The 17,980-nt window shown below is 44.1% G+C and overlaps 1 protein-coding gene across 3 annotated transcripts; it reads left to right on the top strand.

The window, feature by feature from the left end:
- The first annotated feature begins 325 nt into the window (after positions 1-325).
- Positions 326-17,980, top strand: ZNF792 (zinc finger protein 792). 3 transcript variants are annotated; one of them, XM_026010234.2, is made up of 5 exons: positions 327-706; positions 3,094-3,220; positions 3,641-3,763; positions 4,397-8,271; positions 16,787-17,980. In XM_026010234.2, exons 1-4 carry the CDS (start codon positions 671-673, stop codon positions 6,013-6,015), a joined length of 1,905 nt encoding a protein of 634 aa, XP_025866019.2. In that variant the 5' UTR covers positions 327-670; the 3' UTR covers positions 6,016-8,271; positions 16,787-17,980. The 3 variants fall into 3 exon arrangements, with proteins under 3 accessions (XP_025866020.2, XP_025866019.2, XP_072606879.1); XM_026010235.2 differs by lacking the exon at positions 16,787-17,980 and having other exon boundaries at positions 326-706; positions 3,136-3,220; positions 4,397-6,067; XM_072750778.1 differs by lacking the exons at positions 327-706; positions 16,787-17,980 and having other exon boundaries at positions 3,112-3,220; positions 3,657-3,763; positions 4,397-6,067.

Genomic DNA, 17,980 nt, shown 5'->3' with positions numbered 1-17,980 from the left:
GCCCCCGCACCGCCTCACCACCTAGCACCGCCCCTAGCACCGCCCCCCGCCCCTCCACCCCGCACCGGCCCCCCCAGCACCGCCCCCCAGCACCGCCCCCAGCACCGCCCCACCATCTAGCACCGCCCCCAGACTCGCCCCGCCCCTCCACCCAGAACCGCCCCCAGCCCCGCCCCTCAGCACCGACCCCGCACAGTCCCACCACCCAGCCCCGCCCCCAGCCCCGCCCCCGCAAGTCCCACCACCCAGCCCCGCCCCCGCCCCTCCACCCAGCCCCGCCCGCCCCGCCCCCCGGCAGGTTTGCCCCCAGGCCCCCCCAGCTCGGTCCCCCAGCGCGGCCGTGGGCGGGACGGGAAGCGCCGGCGGGGGCTGAACGCGGAGTCCGCGCCTGGCTCGGGGCCAATGACAGCCGGGAGCCGGGCGCCGCTCGGGGCGGGAACTTCCTGCGTCCCAGGCCAGCCAGTCCCCGCCGGGCCGGGGGTGCGCGCCCGCGTCCCCCGGGGCCTTTCCGGAGCCAGGGCCCGAGGCCCGGGAGCCGGGACCCTGCTCCGCCCCGCGTCCCCCGCGCGCGCACCAGCCCGAGGCCCGAGGCCCGCCGCGCCCGGGGCGGGAGAAGCCGGGGAGCCCGGGGGCCGAGTCCCGGGCGGATCCGCTGCGAGCCCGGGCACCGATGGCGGCGGCGGCGGCGCTCGGGGACCCGGCGCAGGTGAGTGCGCAGGTGGCCGCCGCGGCGGGGGCCTTGTCTGTCCGCTAGCCTCGCCCGCCTCTCCTCGGCTTTGGAGTCTGGGGGCGCTGGAGGGGAGCCCCGCCTGGGGTGCTGGATCCAGGCCGGAGAGGATACAGGGCGCTTCCCACTTCCGAAACCCAGTGGCAGGAGGCGAGGAAGGGTTTCCCGGGCACGCGGACGGGCGTGTGCAAATGCCTGGCGGGGAGAGTGAGCTGAGGGTCCGAGAGCAGGTGGGAGCGGGGAGCCCCGGGTGGCGGGCAGAGGAGGGGGCCTCTGTTCTGAGGCGGTGGGAGCCACAGCCGGTCGCGAGGAGAGGAGGAGGGTGATCTGACTCGGGTCTTGACAGGCGCCCTGTGGACGCGGAGTGGAAAGCCGACCCGGGGGAAGGGTGGAGGCAGGGAGAGCAGGAGCCGCCGCTGCGCTGGTTCGGTGGGCGCTGCGGGGGCTGGAGGTGGAAGTCACTGGATTCTGGATTCCTCTTTTAAGTCAGGCTGACCAGATGTTCTGACGTGGAAGGTGAGAAAGGGAAGGGATGGTTTTTGGCTTCAGCAGCTGGAAGGCTGGATGGGAAAGTTGGTTGTAGAAGGAATTTTCAATATAAAAGTAGAAGTGAGGTTTTGGCGCCGCTGAGCTCTGGTGTTCCAGAGACCCCTGAGCGGAGCGGAGCGGGCAGCTAGACACCAGTTATGGGGTGTTTGGGGGCCGTAGAGTTAAGGCTATGAAGGACTGACTACACAAAGGGACAAAGGCGAGGCCTTATAGAAAAATAGAATTCCGCCCCACAACCTGCAGGGACCTGCCCAGGAAACCAACGTCTTTATCTACAATAAACAACCCAGGAAGCTAGTAGCCTGCTTAAATTAGAGACTCGCAGGAAGCCAGATTGCTATCTCTAGTGACAAGCCAGGAACAATAGCTTCTCTAACAACTGGCCCCAGATGACCAGGGCTTCATTAACAACTGACAGCTTCTCTAATTTTTGTTCCTGCTTCCAACTTTTCTCTTCTCTTCCAAGTAGAACCAAATGTACACCCCTAACCAGGCACACAGGGGGCCCGCTTCTGGTTAGCCTGGCTCCAGCTTCCCCGGGCCAGCAGCCCCCCCCCCCCCCGTCCCCCCCAGCCTCCACCTCACCACACACTTGAAGGCTTGTTTTCTGCTACACAGCTCTCCCACTCCTCTGCCTGCCTTTGGGTCTGCCAAAACTCGAGCGACGGCGGCTCTCTCCCTCGCCATAGCGAGCTCAGTATAAACAGCCTTGGCTTTTCTTATTTGGTTGGTGTTTCTGCAGCTAAAACATCTAAAATGTCGCATGTGGTTGTGTGTCCAAACTTTCAGGTCCTGGGGGCAACGATGTTCAGCGGGAAAGAGGAAGGTGGGGGCTGAGAACTGAGAACTGGGTCTGTTGCTGGGACAGCATGGTTGGCTTGTTTGGCTTCATGAAGATTGACATGGAAGAGTAGTGCTGGTGGTGGTGGTGGTGGTGGTGGTGGTGGTGGTAGTGGTGCTCCGTAGGGAAAGGGGGTGTGGCCGGGGGTGTAGAGATGGATGGGATGGAGAGGATCAGTAGTAATGGAGGCTGGAGCTTAGTCACCCCTCCACATCCTCAGCAGGACTTTGTGGTGCCCCTTGGTGGGGCCGGGAGTTTTCAGTTGGGCTGGTGAATTAGCTTAGGGGCAAATGGTGTCAGCTGGGAGCAGGTGACCCTGAGTGGGTGGGGGTAGGAGAACCCATGTGCAACATAGAAGAGGAAGAGGCCCAAGGGTGTCTGATATGTGTGGCTCTGCATAGCTTTGGATTGAAGCCAGGAAAGGACCAAGCAAGGGGACCTTTAACTCCCTGGCGAGTGTTGCCCTTGGCGGTGGGAGCCATCCTGGATGGGATCATGGTTGTCTTTGCCAAGAACTTTCCAGATGTCATGTGTGGAGTAACATGAGGGTCCATGGCGATGGCTGTGATGTGGGCTGAGATGGGGGAGGGCACGGTGACAATGGGGATGCAGCAGTGTGGTCCAGAGTCTGAGGAAGGTGCAGTCCAAGCTCTTGGCCCAGGACCTTGAGACTGGCAATTAAGGGAGAAGATTGAGTCCATGTCTGTCTGTTAATGACATAGGCGGGGGGCCCACAAAGGAGGGGGTTCAGTCCTGCACTTCGGGCCCAGAGCGTAGCTGGTGTCTCTCTCCCCCCGCCTGTTGATGTTGTGGACCGCCACAGTGGTCAGGCGAGGCATAGAAAAACGCAAACACCAGTGTAACCAGGGCCTTGAGTCTCCTGAGTTGGGAGCTAGGGAGGAGGCAGTGCAGGGGACAGACAGGGAGTCCTGAGGAGAGAAGCTGATCATGGCATGAACTGTCCCCATCATGGCAGGGCTGTGTGACCTTTGAGGACGTGACCATTTACTTCTCCCAGGAGGAGTGGGGGCTCCTTGATGAGGCTCAGAGACTCCTGTACTGTGACGTGATGCTGGAGAACTTTGCACTTATAGCCTCGCTGGGTAAGGCCTTCCCACCCACCTGATGTCCTGAGCTCACGCTGCCTGTCCCCTGTTCCTTCCTATGGCCAGACTGTGGCACCACTTCCTTCCCGGTTCTCCCAGGATATGTGGTGCACATTGGAGACCTGTGCCATGTGCATGTCCCATCCTCTCCCTGAGCTGCTCCAACACTTGCTGCCCCAAAGCATTTTGGGGAAGGGGCCGGGAGTGAGGAGTTTTGCATGTAGCCCCATGGATCCCGGCTGGCTCAGCTGCTCTCTGCCTGGGTGACCCTGTCCTTTAGCTGATGTGTCCTGGGGCCTGACTGCTGGGAACACTGTGTGTTCCTTTTGTAATATTTCACCTTGTTTCCTGTGGTCTGTCATCAGGTAGTTCACCTGGCCAAGTGCTGGCCACTTAGCTGCCATGTCTTTCCCTCAGGACTTACGTCTTTCAGGTCTTACATAGTTGCCCAGCTGCAGATGGGGGCAGAGCCATGGGTACCTGACAGGGTGGACATGACTTCAGCCATGGCAAGAGGGGCATACAGCGGACCCATCTCTGGTGAGTGGGGGGTGAGGGGGCAGGTGACATCACTACCGTCCTCACATCACACCTGCAGCTTTTCTCATGTTCATCCTTGTTTTGGTGCCCAAGCCCATGGCCACATCTCTCTTCTACCTTTCCTGTTCTTGACACATCGCCCATTTGTCATTTCTGCTCTGACTTGTGACCCCTGACTCACTCTTTCCACAGCTCCCCCTGTGACGTCTCCACCAGGACATACACTTAATATGTCATGATATGTGCATATTTCCCTTTCGTAGTCCTTAAACAGTGGCTACTCAGTTGCAATCAGATTTTCCTGGGCCTGGACACGCCGTTCTGCACAGGGCTTGTGTGTTAGCAATAGCTAAGGCCCTGCTGAAAAGCCTTTAGAGAAGTGAGTTGGAGACCCCACCTTTTGTCCCAATACTGTGCCCATACTTGTGTCCTTGGTCCTGGCAAGGCCACCCTTGGTTTGTGACCTTGCCAGTCACAGTACTGCAGAGCAGATCATCCCTTACCCTGACTTCAGGCTTCTCGTCTTGCCAGCTATCCTGAGGACCCATTCCAGGGTTAGGGGTGCATTTGTCATGGGGCTGCTTCCTTCCATCAGAGCTTCTAGTAACTTCACCAGCATTTCTCTGTTTTCAGGTTTTTGCTGTGCAACAGAGGCTGAGCATAGTGTGTCTGTAGCAGGAGTGTCCCAGGACAGGAAGCTCAAGGCAGCTCTGTCCAAGCAGAAGGACTACTCCTGTGACATGTGTGGCCTACACTTGAGAGACATTTTGCACCTGGCTGAACACCAGGCAACACATCCCAGCCAGAAACCATACATGTGTGAGGCACCTGGGAGAGAGTCCAAGTCCAGAGCAAACCTTTACAAGCATCAGATGCAGCAGAGTATAGACAAGCCTGTCAGAAGGGATGAGGACAGGGCCTCATTTGTGAAGAGCTGCAGAGATGACACATCAAAAGAACCTTTTACAGTCAGGGTGGGTGGGAAGGACTTTGTGGGTGGGACAGCTACATCTGACCTTCCACAGCATCAGGTCGCTCACAGAGTGGAGGAGCCACCCCAGAGCACTGGTGTGGGGGACTGTCACACTGTGCAAAGCCACAGCAAGTGCGGTGAATTTGGGAATGCTTTCAGCGACAAACCCACACCTATTCAGCACCAGAGAACCCACACTGGAGAAAGGCCTTATGAATGCAACAAATGTGGGATATTCTTTAGCCACGCCTCTGGCCTCTTTCAGCACCAGAGAGATCACAACAGAGGAAAGCCCTATGAGTGCTGCGAGTGTGGGAAGTTCTTTAGCCAACACTCCAGTCTTGTTAAACATCAGAGAGTTCACACTGGGGAAAGCCCTCATGTGTGCAGTGAATGTGGGAAATTCTTTAGCCGAAGCTCCAACCTCATTCAGCATAAGAGGGTGCACACTGGAGAGAAGCCTTATGAGTGCGGCGAATGCGGGAAATTCTTCAGCCAGCGTTCCAACCTCATTCATCATAAGAGGGTTCACACTGGCAAAAGCGCTCATGAGTGTAGTGAGTGTGGGAAGTCTTTCAACTGCAACTCCAGCCTCATTAAACACTTGAGGGTTCACACTGGAGAAAGACCTTATAAGTGCAATGAATGTGGGAAATTCTTCAGCCACATCGCCAGTCTCATCCAACACCAGATAGTCCACACTGGCGAGCGGCCTTACAGGTGCAGTGAATGTGGGAAAGCCTTCAGCCGAAGCTCTGACCTCATGAAGCATCAGAGAGTCCACACTGGGGAACGGCCTTATGAGTGCATCGAATGTGGGAAATTGTTTAGCCAGAGCTCCAGCCTAAATAGCCATCGGAGACTTCACACTGGCGAGAGGCCTTATCAGTGCCCTGAATGTGGGAAATTCTTTAACCAAAGCTCCAGCCTCAATAACCATCGGAGGCTTCACACTGGCGAGCGACCTTATGAGTGCCTGGAATGTGGGAAAACCTTCAGGCAAAGATCTAATCTGAGGCAGCACCAGAAGGTTCACAAATCAGACAAGCCGTATAAGTGCAGTGAATGTGGAAAAGCCTTTAGCCAGAGGCCTACCCTCGTCCGGCACCAGAAAATTCACACCAGAGAAAGGAGTGCAGAAAATGTGCAGCCTCCTCCAGCACAGCGATGTGCAGTAGAGATGAGCTCTGAGAACAGTCTTTATAAGGGGGCCATCAGCCAGAGGTTGAACCCTGTTCATCCCAATGTCCACACTGGGCAGATTCCCTATGAATGCTAATTATGTTGGAAGCTTTCTGGAATAAAGTAGCATTTTCTCACCATGGACTCTATCAGACCTTTGTCACTGCGAGTGTTTGTGGTAGAAGCCATTTAGCTCTGGCAGGTCTCCAAGAGCATGGGTCAGCCAGTCCCTGTATTCAGACTCCTCTCTCCCAGGAGGGAATCCAGAGGAGTCTGAGGCCACAGGGAGATGTCATTCCCTCCCTCCGACCAGTGTAGCTGTGGACATGACCCATCTTTGACCATGAAGACCTGAGCTGAGTTCTGCTGGCAGCTTGTGGAGAAGGTTTCCCTTCTTTCAAGGACATGGCTGATCTCATACGATGCTCATGGTGGATTTATCCGATCTCCACATTACCCATCCCAATAGCTACCTACTTTGCATTGCCTTAGTGATAAAGCCACCTTAAATCTCATGTGTCTTGATCACTGTGGAGTGGGTTGAGAACAGTTGAGGTCTACCAAACTAAAAGGGCCTCTTAAACGTATTGCTTCTAAGGGAAGAGCAGGATGGTTGGAGAACAGCTCTTAGTCTAAATTTGGCCTCCTCTGTGTTGCTGCTCAAGGCCTCCAGGGGAAGATGGTAGGACTTTGTGGGCCTAATGCGATCTGAATGGCATGAATTTTTGTGAGCCAGAGATTACTCCAAGGACAGGGCAGTTGTGACAACCTCCACTGCATCTGGGAGCAACATGAATAGGGCCTCTTGTTTCCCAGATACTGTTTACCTGGCTGGCACCTTCCAAGGAGCCATATGCCGTGAATTTTAGCATCTGGTATACAGGTTTCCTAATTGTAAGACTTACTGGGCCCAATTGAGACCATAATTTGTATGGAAAAACTGCGGGTAATAATGGAGTAGGCAAGTCTACAGCAGACTAGAGGGAATGTACCTTTTCTAAAAGTGCATCCACAAATGTTCCTTTGAAAGTGACTCTGCATTCAGGATTCAGGCTTTGCAGAAATTCTCAGGACCTCTAGACCTCTGCCCTATGGCTTAGGTCACCAGCAGAGCAAACATCGAAAGGTTTTGTGCATACTAAGGCTCTCTGCACTATTTGTGTCATGGCCATTGCTGCATTGGCAAGAGAATAGGGGCTAAGAGAAGGTAGATCTTGTACTCCAGGGATGTAGCGTTTGTGACATAGCCAGCCATTTTTGCTACCAAGGCTTCAGAGACAGAGAAAGAGAGCAGAGTCAATATAGGGTTGGCAAATCTAATTTTCTAAAATGAATGGGAGATCAGATTTTTATGTGCAACAATTTCTTTAAATGTCTTATTGAGATATAATTGTCATGCAATAGTTGTACATATTTGACGTGCACAATTTGATAAGTTTTTCAGTAAGTAAACACTCAGGGAACCAACAGCAGAACTGTGACAGTGGACCTATCCATCACCCACAAAGCTACCTCGTGCCTTTTACTTTCCCTCCTTGCCTTCCCAGAAAACTATTGATTTACCTTTTTTTTTCTCCCACTATAGACATGTTTGCCTTCCTTAAAATTTTATACAACTGGAATCATAAAGTATTTCTACCCTATTTTTGGTCTATTTTCTTCCACAATAGAATTATCTTGAGGATTATCCATGCTGTATGTATGAACAGCTCATTCCTTTTGCTGTGAGTGGTGCTCTCTTGAGATCCATCACAGTTTGTTATGCTTAATTTTTAAATTAAAAAATCTCTGGTAAAATACATCATAAAATTTACCATCTTAACCATCTTTAAGTGCATAGTTCAGGGGTATTAGGTACATTCATATTGTACAACCAGCACTACCATTCACATCCTGAGCTCTTTTCATCTTGCAAAACTGGAAGTCTGTACCCATTAAACAATAATTCCAAAGACACACACCACCCCCCCCCATCGCCTAAACCCCTGGAAACTGCCCTTCCACTTTCTGTCTCTGTGAATTTGACTGCTTCGGGTACATCATATAAATAGAGTCATCTAGTATTTGTCTTTTTGTAACTGGTATATTTCACTTAGCATTAATGTCCTCAAGGTTCATCCATGTTTTATGGCATGTGTCAGAATTTCCTTTCATTTTAAGGATGCATAGTATGTATTCATAGCATTGTATTTCTATGCCATATTTTGCTTTTTATTCATCTATCAATGGATATTTTATTTCCATCTTTCAGCTATTGTGAATCATGCAGCTACAAACATGGGTGTAGAAATCTCTGAGACCTTGCTTTCTGTTCAATTAGACATATCTGGAAATGGAATTACTGGATCCTATGGTAATTATATTTTTAATTTTTTGAGGAACCTCCATACTTTCTACAGTTGCTCTATCATTTTACATTCCTACCAACAGTATATATGGGTTCTGGTTTTCCCATATCCTCACCAACACTTTTTTTTTTTTTAAGATTTTTTATTTATTTATTCAAGAGAGACACAGAGACAGAGAGGTGGAGACACAGGCAGAGGGAGAAGCAGGCTCCACACAGGGAGCCCAACGTGGAACCCTATCCTGGGACCCCAGGATCATGCCCCGAGCCAAAGGCAGACACCCAACCACTGAGCTACCCAGGCATTCCCACTTGTTTTTTCTTTGAAAAAAAATTTTTTTTAAATTTCTGAATAGTATCTAGCTAGATAGATATGAAGTGGTTTCCATCTATCCTAGCTTGTTGAGTGTTTCTATCTTGCAGGAGTTGGATTTTGTCAAATGTGGGGGGTTTTTTGGGGGGGGGGTTTGCATCATTTGAGAGGATCCTGTTTTTTCCTTCTATTAGTGTGGGGTATTACACTGATTTTCGTATGTTGAACCTTCCTTCCATACCAAGAATAAATCCCACTTAAACGTAGTGTATAATCCTTTCAATGTGCTGCTAAATTCTGTTTGCTAGTATTTTGAAAATTTTAACAAAGGTTAGTGTTATTTCTTTAACGTATAGAATTCACCAATAAAGTCATTGGGTCCAGAGCTCTGTCTGTTGTGGGGAGGTTTTTGGTTGTATATTCATTATACTAATTATAAGTTTATTCAGATATTCTCTTCATGCTTCAGTCTTGACAGGATTTGTTTCTGGGACTTAGTCTATTTCATTTAGATTCCATTTTTTTTGTGCGTACAATTGTCCAGAGTACTCTCATTATCCTTTTTACTTTGGTAAAATTGGTAGTAATGTCCCCACTTTTACTTCTGGTTTTAGTATTTGAGTCTTTTAGTCATTCTAGCTAAAGGTAGTCAATGTTGTTAATCTTTTTAAGAACCATCTTCTGGTTTTGTTGATTTTTCTGTATTGTTTTTCTATTCTGTATTTTTTAAATCTGTAGTCTTTATTATTTCTTTCCTTTGTCTAGCTCTTGGTTTAGTTCTTTTCCTAGTTCTTTAAGTTGTTAACTAAGGTTGTTGATTTGAGATCTTTCTTTTTTAATGTAAGCATCCTCCTTCATACAGTTTTTGCTACATCTCATAAATGTTGATATGTTGTGTTTTTCTTATCTTTTTTTTTTTTTTTGAGAGAAAGAGGGAGAGAGCGCATGCTGAGAGTGCATACACATAAGCAGAAAAGGGAGGTCCAGAGGGAGAGGAAGAGAATTTTCCTTTTTAAGATTTTGTTTATTCATTTGAGAGAGGGAGGCAGAGTGAGAGAGAGGGAGCGCAAGCATGTAAGCATGAGCAGGGGAAGCAGGAGAGGGAGAGGGAGAAGCAGACTTCCTGCTGAGCAGAGCCTAATACCGGGCTCAATCCCAGGATGCTGGGATCATGACCTGAGCCAAAGGCAGATACTTAACTGACTGAGCCACCCAGGTGCCCCAAGAGGGAGAGAATCTTAAGCAGACTCTGCATTGAGCACAGCCCTGACCCAGGGCTTGATCTCACGATCCTGAAATCATGACCTGAGCTAAAATCAAGAGTCGGATACTTAACCAACTGAGCCACCCAGTTGGTGCTCTGTATTTTTGCTTTCTTTCATCTCCAAAAATTTTCTAATATTCCTTGTGATTTTTCCTTTGGTTCCATTGATTGTTTAAACCTGTATTTAATTTCCACAAATTTGTGAATTTTCCAGTTTGCTTTTTATCAATTTCTAACTTCATCCTGTTGAGGTTGGAGAAAATAGTTTGCATATCTATCTTTTAAAATCTATTAAGCCTTAATTTGTGGCCTAATGTGGTCTATCATGGAAATGTCCCTGTGCACTTGAGAACAATGTGTTTTCTGTTGTTGGTGGTTAGAGTATTGTGTACATTTCCATTAGATCTGATTGATTTATTGTGTTGTTCTAGACCTTTATTTCCTTAAGGACTTTTGTCTATTATTGAGCACAGGGTATTGAAGTCTCCATCTAATGTAAAACTATTTCTTCCTGCCAATTTTTAAGCCATATATTTTCTTGGTCCGTTATTAGTTTAATAAATGTTTGTAATTGTTAACACTTTCTTACTGTATAGAACCTTTTATTATGATATAAAATTGCCCAAATATGTATTATAATTTTTTTGTATGGGAACTTATTATTTGTATGGAATATTTTTGCATCCTTTCACTGTCAACCTGCTTGTATCTTTGGCTGTAAAGTTGGGTCTCTGTGGACAGCATATAGTTGGATAATTTTTTAAACGTCTCTTTTGTCAGTCTTTGACTTTTGATTGGAGAGTTTAGTCCATTTACATTTAGTTACTGATGAGGGATTTACTTATGTCATCTTGCTATTTTTTTCTGCAGCTTTTTTGTCCTCCATTTCCTATATTAGTATCTTCTGTTTTTTATTTTTTTAATGTGAAATGTTTTAGTTCCCTTCTCATTTCGTTTTGTGTATATTCTGTAGCTATTTTCTTAGTGGTTACCATGGAGATTATGTTGAACATCCAAAAATTATTAATATTCTAATTTGAATTTATATCAGCCTAACTTCAATTCCATGCAAAAACTCTACTCCTATCCTATTCCATCCCCAAATCTTTCAGTTATTGATATCCCAGAATTACATCTTTATACATTTCATGTCCAAAACATAGGCTAATGTTTGTTTTTTTTAAATGCATGAGCTTCTTACAAAAAAAAAAAAAAAAAGCATGAGCTTTTAAAATCATGTAAAAATTTTAAAATGGAGTTATAAACCAAAGGTACAATAATGGTAGTTTTTAAAATTACCTATGTATTTATCCTTACAAGTGATCTTATTCCTTCATATGGCTTAGAATTAGTCCAATGTCCTTTGGTTTCAAGTGGAAGACTCCCTTAGGCATTTCTTGCTGGGCATATCTAGTGGTAACAAACTTCCTTGGATTTTGTTTATCTGGGAATTAATTTCTGCCTTACTTTTGAAAGACAATTTTGCCAGATATACAATTCTTGGTTATCATTTTTCTTTTCTTTCAGCACTTTGAATATACCAGCCCACTGCCTTCTGGCTTTAAGGATTCTGATGAAGAATCTGTGGATAATCTTATTGAGTATCCTTTGTACATGACAAGTCATCTCTCTTGTTCCTTTCAAATTTCTCTTTGTCTTTTGACTAATTGTAATTTGTCTTGGTTTGAGCCTCTTTGAATTCATCCTTCTTGGAGTTCACTGAGATTCTTGGATACTTATATTCATGTATTTCATCAAATTGGGGGAGTTAATTCTTCAAGTTATCCCTCTTCTCCTTTCGTTTGCCTCCTGGGACTCCCACAGCATGTATATTGTTTCATTTAAAGGTGTTCCAGATGTGCTTTATATTCTGGTCACTTTTCTTCAATCTTTCTTTTGATTTTCCTATCTTGAAGTTGACTGATTCTTCTGTATTCTCAAATCTGCTTTTGAATCCCTCTAGCAAATTTTTCATTTCAGTTATGGTAATTTTAGCACCAGAATTTTTTTTATTTCTTTTTATGTTTTCTATGTCTTGTGTGATATTTCCATTTTGTTCATGCATCATTTTCTTGCCCTTCTCCATGTCTTCCTTTAGTTATTTGACCATCTGTGAGATAGATGTTTGTATAATAGAACTGCCATCACATCTTTTTAAGAGACAGTTTCTGAATTTTTTTTTTAAAGTGGGCCATATTTTTTTCTTTCTTTCTGTTGTTTTGTTTGGGGTTTTTTTTGTGTGTGTGTTTCTTGTGGTTTTGTTTTTGGCTATTGGGTTGTTTTTGTTTTTGAACACTGGACATTTAAATTTAGTACTGTGTTAACTCTGGAAATCAGATTCTTCATCTTTTCCCAGAGTTTGCCATTTTTACTTAATTTGTTTAATTGTCATAGGCTGTCTCTACTGGGGAACAGTATGTGGTGTATCTCAGGGTCTTTTCTGAACCTGTGCCTTAACTTTTAAAATTCTACTGTATATGTGATTGCTTTGAGATGTCTTAATCCTAAATATTTGGCTCCCAAGAGAAGAGAAAGAAAAATGAAGAGGAAAGGTATGTGGTACCTTAAGTTCCCTGGAAGTCACTTCAGCCACAGAGGGAGGGGCTTGCAACAATTGGATAAGGGTTGCACAAATGGCTGCCCCCTTCTATGTTTTCACCTCTGCAATCAGTTTAGAGCACAGATCCCCAATATTTGTAGAGTGGGATCCTACCCAGGCTCCCAAAAACTGCATGCAAGCTGCTCCAGGGACACACATATAGCTGCCTGACAGGGCAAGTGGATGGGTAGCTGCTACAGTGCTAAAGACTGATACTGGCCCTTTTGGGTCAGTATCTAGCTGCAATTTACTACTGCTTATGCCTTCCTCTGGAAGTTATAAGCCTTTGATGGACCCCAGAGTTCCAAAATAGTTACAGTAGACATTCTGCAAGTATAATTGTTGTCAGGGTAGGGAGATGACTTCCTTATTGCTTCCTATCCACTATCTTCCCAGAATCCTTATTCAAATATACTAGAATTTTTTAACCCTTTTATGTTACATGACATGGGTTTTTGGCTATTACAAATTAAGCTATGACCTTGAATATACAGGTCTTCAGATGGGTCTATGCTTTTATTTCCTTTGTGATAAAATCTAGAAGTACAATACCTTTGTTACAAGTCAGGGGAATATTTAAATTTTTGGAAACCAACAAATTGTGTTCTAAAGTGCCTATAGCATGTTACTTTCCCCCAGCAGTGAATGAGTTCCAATTCTTCCATATACTAGCCAATAATTGCTATGATCAGCATTTTTAATGTTTGCCATTTTAACAGGCAGGTAGTTGTAGATCTCATTGTGGCTTTACCTTGCATTTATCTAATGATTCATGATCTCAATCGAACATTTTTAAAATGTTATTTACCACCCACATATCTTTGGTAAAATTTACATTCATATCTTTTGCCTATTGTTGAAATAAATGTTGATATTTCTATTTTCATTAACAAGAATATAATGAAACAGCAAAGAAATTTGTTGGAACTTCAGTCATTTATCAGTGATGTCAGTAACCTATTTACTTAACGGGGTAATAAGTTTTGGATACCAAAAATATTTCCTCAAATTTCCAATGGAAAACTATAGACACAATGTACTTTTTAAAAAATATTTTACTTATTTATTAATGAGAGACAGAGGCGGGGGGCACAGAGACACAGGCAGAGGGAGAAGCAGGCTCCATGTAGGGAGCCCAACATGGGACTCGATCCGGGGTCTCCAGGATCAGGCCCTGGGCGGAAGGCGGCGCCAAACCGCTGAGCCACCCAGGCCGCCCGACACAATGCACTTTTAATTTGAATTATTAACATAATGTCTACTTTCTTAAATCTTCACAGCTAATGAAACAATAAGTTGAGCTCTGAGTTATAGTGTTTACCACGCGGCCATTTTCAAACTACAACATGCTGTCATTGATTGTGGAGTTGGGAGACTATGTGCAGTAACACACCATTGTAGTCTGTTTCCACTACAGAGATGCAGTAGATGTAAATTACCTTATGCAAAGGTTTCTTTTTTTTTAAGATTTTATTTATTTATTCATGAGAGAGGCAGAGACATAGGCAGAGGGAGAAGCAGACTCCCTGCAGCCAACCTGATGCGGGATTTGATCCCAGACTCCAGGATCATGACCTGAGCCAAAGCAGACGCTCAACCACTGAACCCCCCAGATGCCCCATGTTTTCTGAATTCCATTATGAATTCTCTAATATGAGAATATTTTCTAAAGGCATACCAAGATTTTTTACATCCAAGTTTCTCATTAGCATAAATTCTGTAATCCTGAGCAGTGTTGGAGTCATCCATAAAGGACTTCCCAAATTCCTTAAATTCTTAGGAAATTTACACCCATATGGTTTCTCTGATATACTTTTAAGGCTGGACTGTATATAAAGGCCTTCCTGCATTTTTTACATTTAAAGGGTTTCTCACCAGTGTGTATACTCTTATGTTCAGTAAGGAATGAATTAAGTCTAAAGGTCTTACCACATTCCTTACATTCAAAGGATTTCTCACCAGTATGAACATTCTGATGTCCAATAAGTTGTCTATACAGGGTAAAGGCCTTTCCACATCCCTTACATTCATAGGGTTTCTCACCAGAATGAATTCTTCCATGTTGTACAAAGTATGAGGCATGACTATAAGTTTTTCCACATTCCTTGAATTTATATGGTTTCACATCAATGTAAATTTTCTGAGGTTGTGTAGGATGTACATGTATTCTAAAGGCCTTCTCACATTCCTTAGATTCATAGGGTTTCTCACCAGTATGAATCCTCCGGTGCTGAACAAGGTACAAGCCAGTAGTAAAGGCCTTGCCACACTCCTTACACTAATAGGATTTCTCACCTGAATGAAGTATTTCATGTTGAACAGGATATGAGGTATGACTAAAGGCTTTCCCACATTCCTTGCATTCACAGGGCTTTATCCCTGCATGAATTCTCTGATGTGCATTAAGAAATGAACTAAGTTGAGAGGCCTTTCCACATTCCTTACATTCAAAAGGTTTCTCATCAGTATGAATACTCTGATGTGGAGTAAGTTGTCCATATACAGTAAAGGCTTTCCCGCATTCCTTACATTCACAGGATTTCTCAACAGTATGAATTCTCTGATGTTTAACAAGGGGTGAGCCTCTAATAAAAGCCTTCCCACATTCTTTACATTCATAGAGTTTCTCAAAAGTGTGAATTCTCTGATGTTGAACAAAGCACAAAATGGTATAGTAAAGGCCTTCCCATATGCCTTACGTTTATAAGGTTTCTCACCAATATGAAGTCTCTGATGCTCAGGGAGTCGATGTCTATTCCTAAAGTTCTTTCCACATTCTTTACGTTTGCAGGGTTTTTCACTAGAATGTGTTCTCCCATGTTGAACAGGGTTTGAGCCTTGACAAAAAGTCTTCCCATATTCCTGACATTCACATGATTGCTCTCTATTAAGAATTCTCTGATGTAGACCAAAAGATGTACACTTCTCAATTGTGGGCACTTCTTTAGAGCTGTCTCATCATCCTTCAGTTGAAAATCTGAAAGAAGGGGATGCCTGGGTGGCTCAGTGGTTGAGTGTCTACCTTCAGCTCAGGACATGATCCCAGGATCCAGGGATCGAGTTCTGCAATGGGCTTCTTGCAAGGAGCCTGCTTCTCCCTCTGCCTGTGTCTCTGCCTCTGTGTCTCTCATGAATAAATAAGTAAAATTTTTAAAAATAATCATAATAATAAAATAAGATAAAATAAAATATATTATTTTAAAAAGCAGAGCTTTCTCCTGGCTAAGGGCAGAGGGGAGTCAGAGACCATCAAAGTGTGATAAAGACAAGACTTGCTGGTTGCTAGCCAGAAGACAGAGGGGGCCACATGGAAAGTGTGAGAAGGAAATAAATTCTACCAGTAACCAGTGAGCTTCAAAGAAGACTCCATGCCCTAAAGAACTGCAGTCACAGCTGATACTAGGACTTACCATCCTGTGAACTAATGTATAGAACTATGTGATGATAAATAACTGTAGTCTTAAGCTAAAATTTGTGGTCATTTGTTACAAAGCAATAGAAAACTAACACACTCTCTAAAAGCAGGCCCAACCCCTATTTCATTCAGCACTGAACTATATACCTCTTCTAGCACATAGCAGAAATAGATTATAAGGGGGGAAAAAAGGACAAATCCCTAGACAAAAGGATTAGGATATAATTAAAATACAGTATCATACAAATAATTCACTGATAACCGATTAGTATGAAATAGATAATCCCTGAAGAAATAAACAATTTTTGAAATGAGGCAGGGAAGGAGGAACCTTAGATATCTTTGCCAAAAAGTCAGGTAAGTTTCCAAGATTCATAGATTTCTCCAAGAAACAGGAGAGACTTAATATGGAGCTCCTTATGGCAAATACAATGACAAAAGGAACACACAAATGATTATTTTGATTTACACATTCTGAACAAGTGCTAATGGATGGATAAAAGATGAATCCATATTAATTCTTGCAAGGGAACAGAAAAAATTAAGTTTTAATCTTTGTTGTTGGATAATCTCCTACTTAGGAAAAGTATTTAACTACTAGTAAAGAATCAAGTAATTTCTCTTTCTCTTTTATTGGAACTATGTTTCAAGACAACTAAAATTACTAGTTTATTTACACAAGAAATAATAGTAACAAAGTATCTTCCTACAAATAATGATTTTTTTTATTCTGATGAGGATTAACAACATGACAGGTTGCTAAAGAAATGACTATTTCTTGATAATAAAATAAAACCACACAGATTACTGTTTAGCCATAAGGGGAAAAATTAACTACTGTGACTGTAGACTATTATCACTCTAATCCAGTGGTCAATCTTTTTTTCTTTCTTTCTTTTTTTTTTTTTTTTTGATTTATTTATTTTACAGAGAGAGAAAGCAAGCATGGGTACACACATCCATGTGAGTGGGGGGAGGAGCAGAAGGAGAAGGAGAGAGAAAATCCTCAAGCACACTCCCAGCTGAGTGCAGAGCCCAATTCAGGGCTCAATCTCAGGACTCAATCTCAGGACCCTGAGATCATGACCAGAGCTGAAATGAAGAGTTGGCTGCTTAACAAACTGAGCCATCCAAGACTCCTCCAGTGATCAACCTTAATGATGAGTGCAACCAGATACTATGTGTTTTCTGATAAAATACACATCACCTCCTGTGATGTATTCCAGACAAAAATGTTAACCTTTTAAAAACATTTCCATACAATGTGATAAGCCATACAGGCATTTTGACTGGAACCAGACCACTGGGATGGCCCTCAAAGATTAGTACTGAATTTGCACACTAAAGTCAACAGAAAATTGAATCAGACATGTTATTTAACTTAACTATCTGCCTTTAGGATGATTTCTGTTATCTCTTAAGACCATTTTGGCCTATCAACTTCCCAATTCTCAGAAAAAAAAGAGATATTTAGATCATTTGATTCAAAGAAGAGGAAAATCTGGGTTTTGATTGTTGTCAAAAAACTTCCAACCACTATTAAAGGATAATTTTCAACTGCTTTCTTCTGCCCTCATGGCTTTTCATGTCACACTACACCAGAGGACCTCAAAATGGGGAAAATTATACAGCACTATGGCCCAGTAACACTAGATCTAGACAATGTCACAAAGGTATAGAACTCTTATCCAAGAAATTGCATAGGCACTAGGATAAAACAGATTCTGTTTAGAAAATATACTGGCCAACAAGAGAGAGAGATGACTCTTACAAAAATGTTGTACTCACATCTTTAAAGACCTCTCTGAGATCTTTAAGATCACTAAAATTATCCAGGAAACAAGCAAGAAATCACCAAGTTAGGTAATTAGGATAATTTCCTCCATATTGGGCTCTGTGGGCTCTTTGGATTAGGTATGGAATTTGTTCTTTTGGCTAAATCTGAGTACTAGTCTTTGATTCTGGCCTAGAAGCAGATTAGAAATCCTGATCATAATACTTTTCTTAGTATTGTCTACCCTGCAGTATTCAAATGTATAATCTAGTCCCAAGTGCTGTAATGCCACCATTTTCTTATCAACTGGTCAAATAATCTTCCAAATAAAAGAATACGAAAATACAACA

The sequence above is a fragment of the Vulpes vulpes genome, chromosome 1 (assembly GCF_048418805.1).
Source record: "Vulpes vulpes isolate BD-2025 chromosome 1, VulVul3, whole genome shotgun sequence".
NCBI classification, from domain to species: Eukaryota; Metazoa; Chordata; class Mammalia; order Carnivora; family Canidae; genus Vulpes; species Vulpes vulpes.
This window is presented reverse-complemented; position numbering and strand designations above follow the sequence as displayed.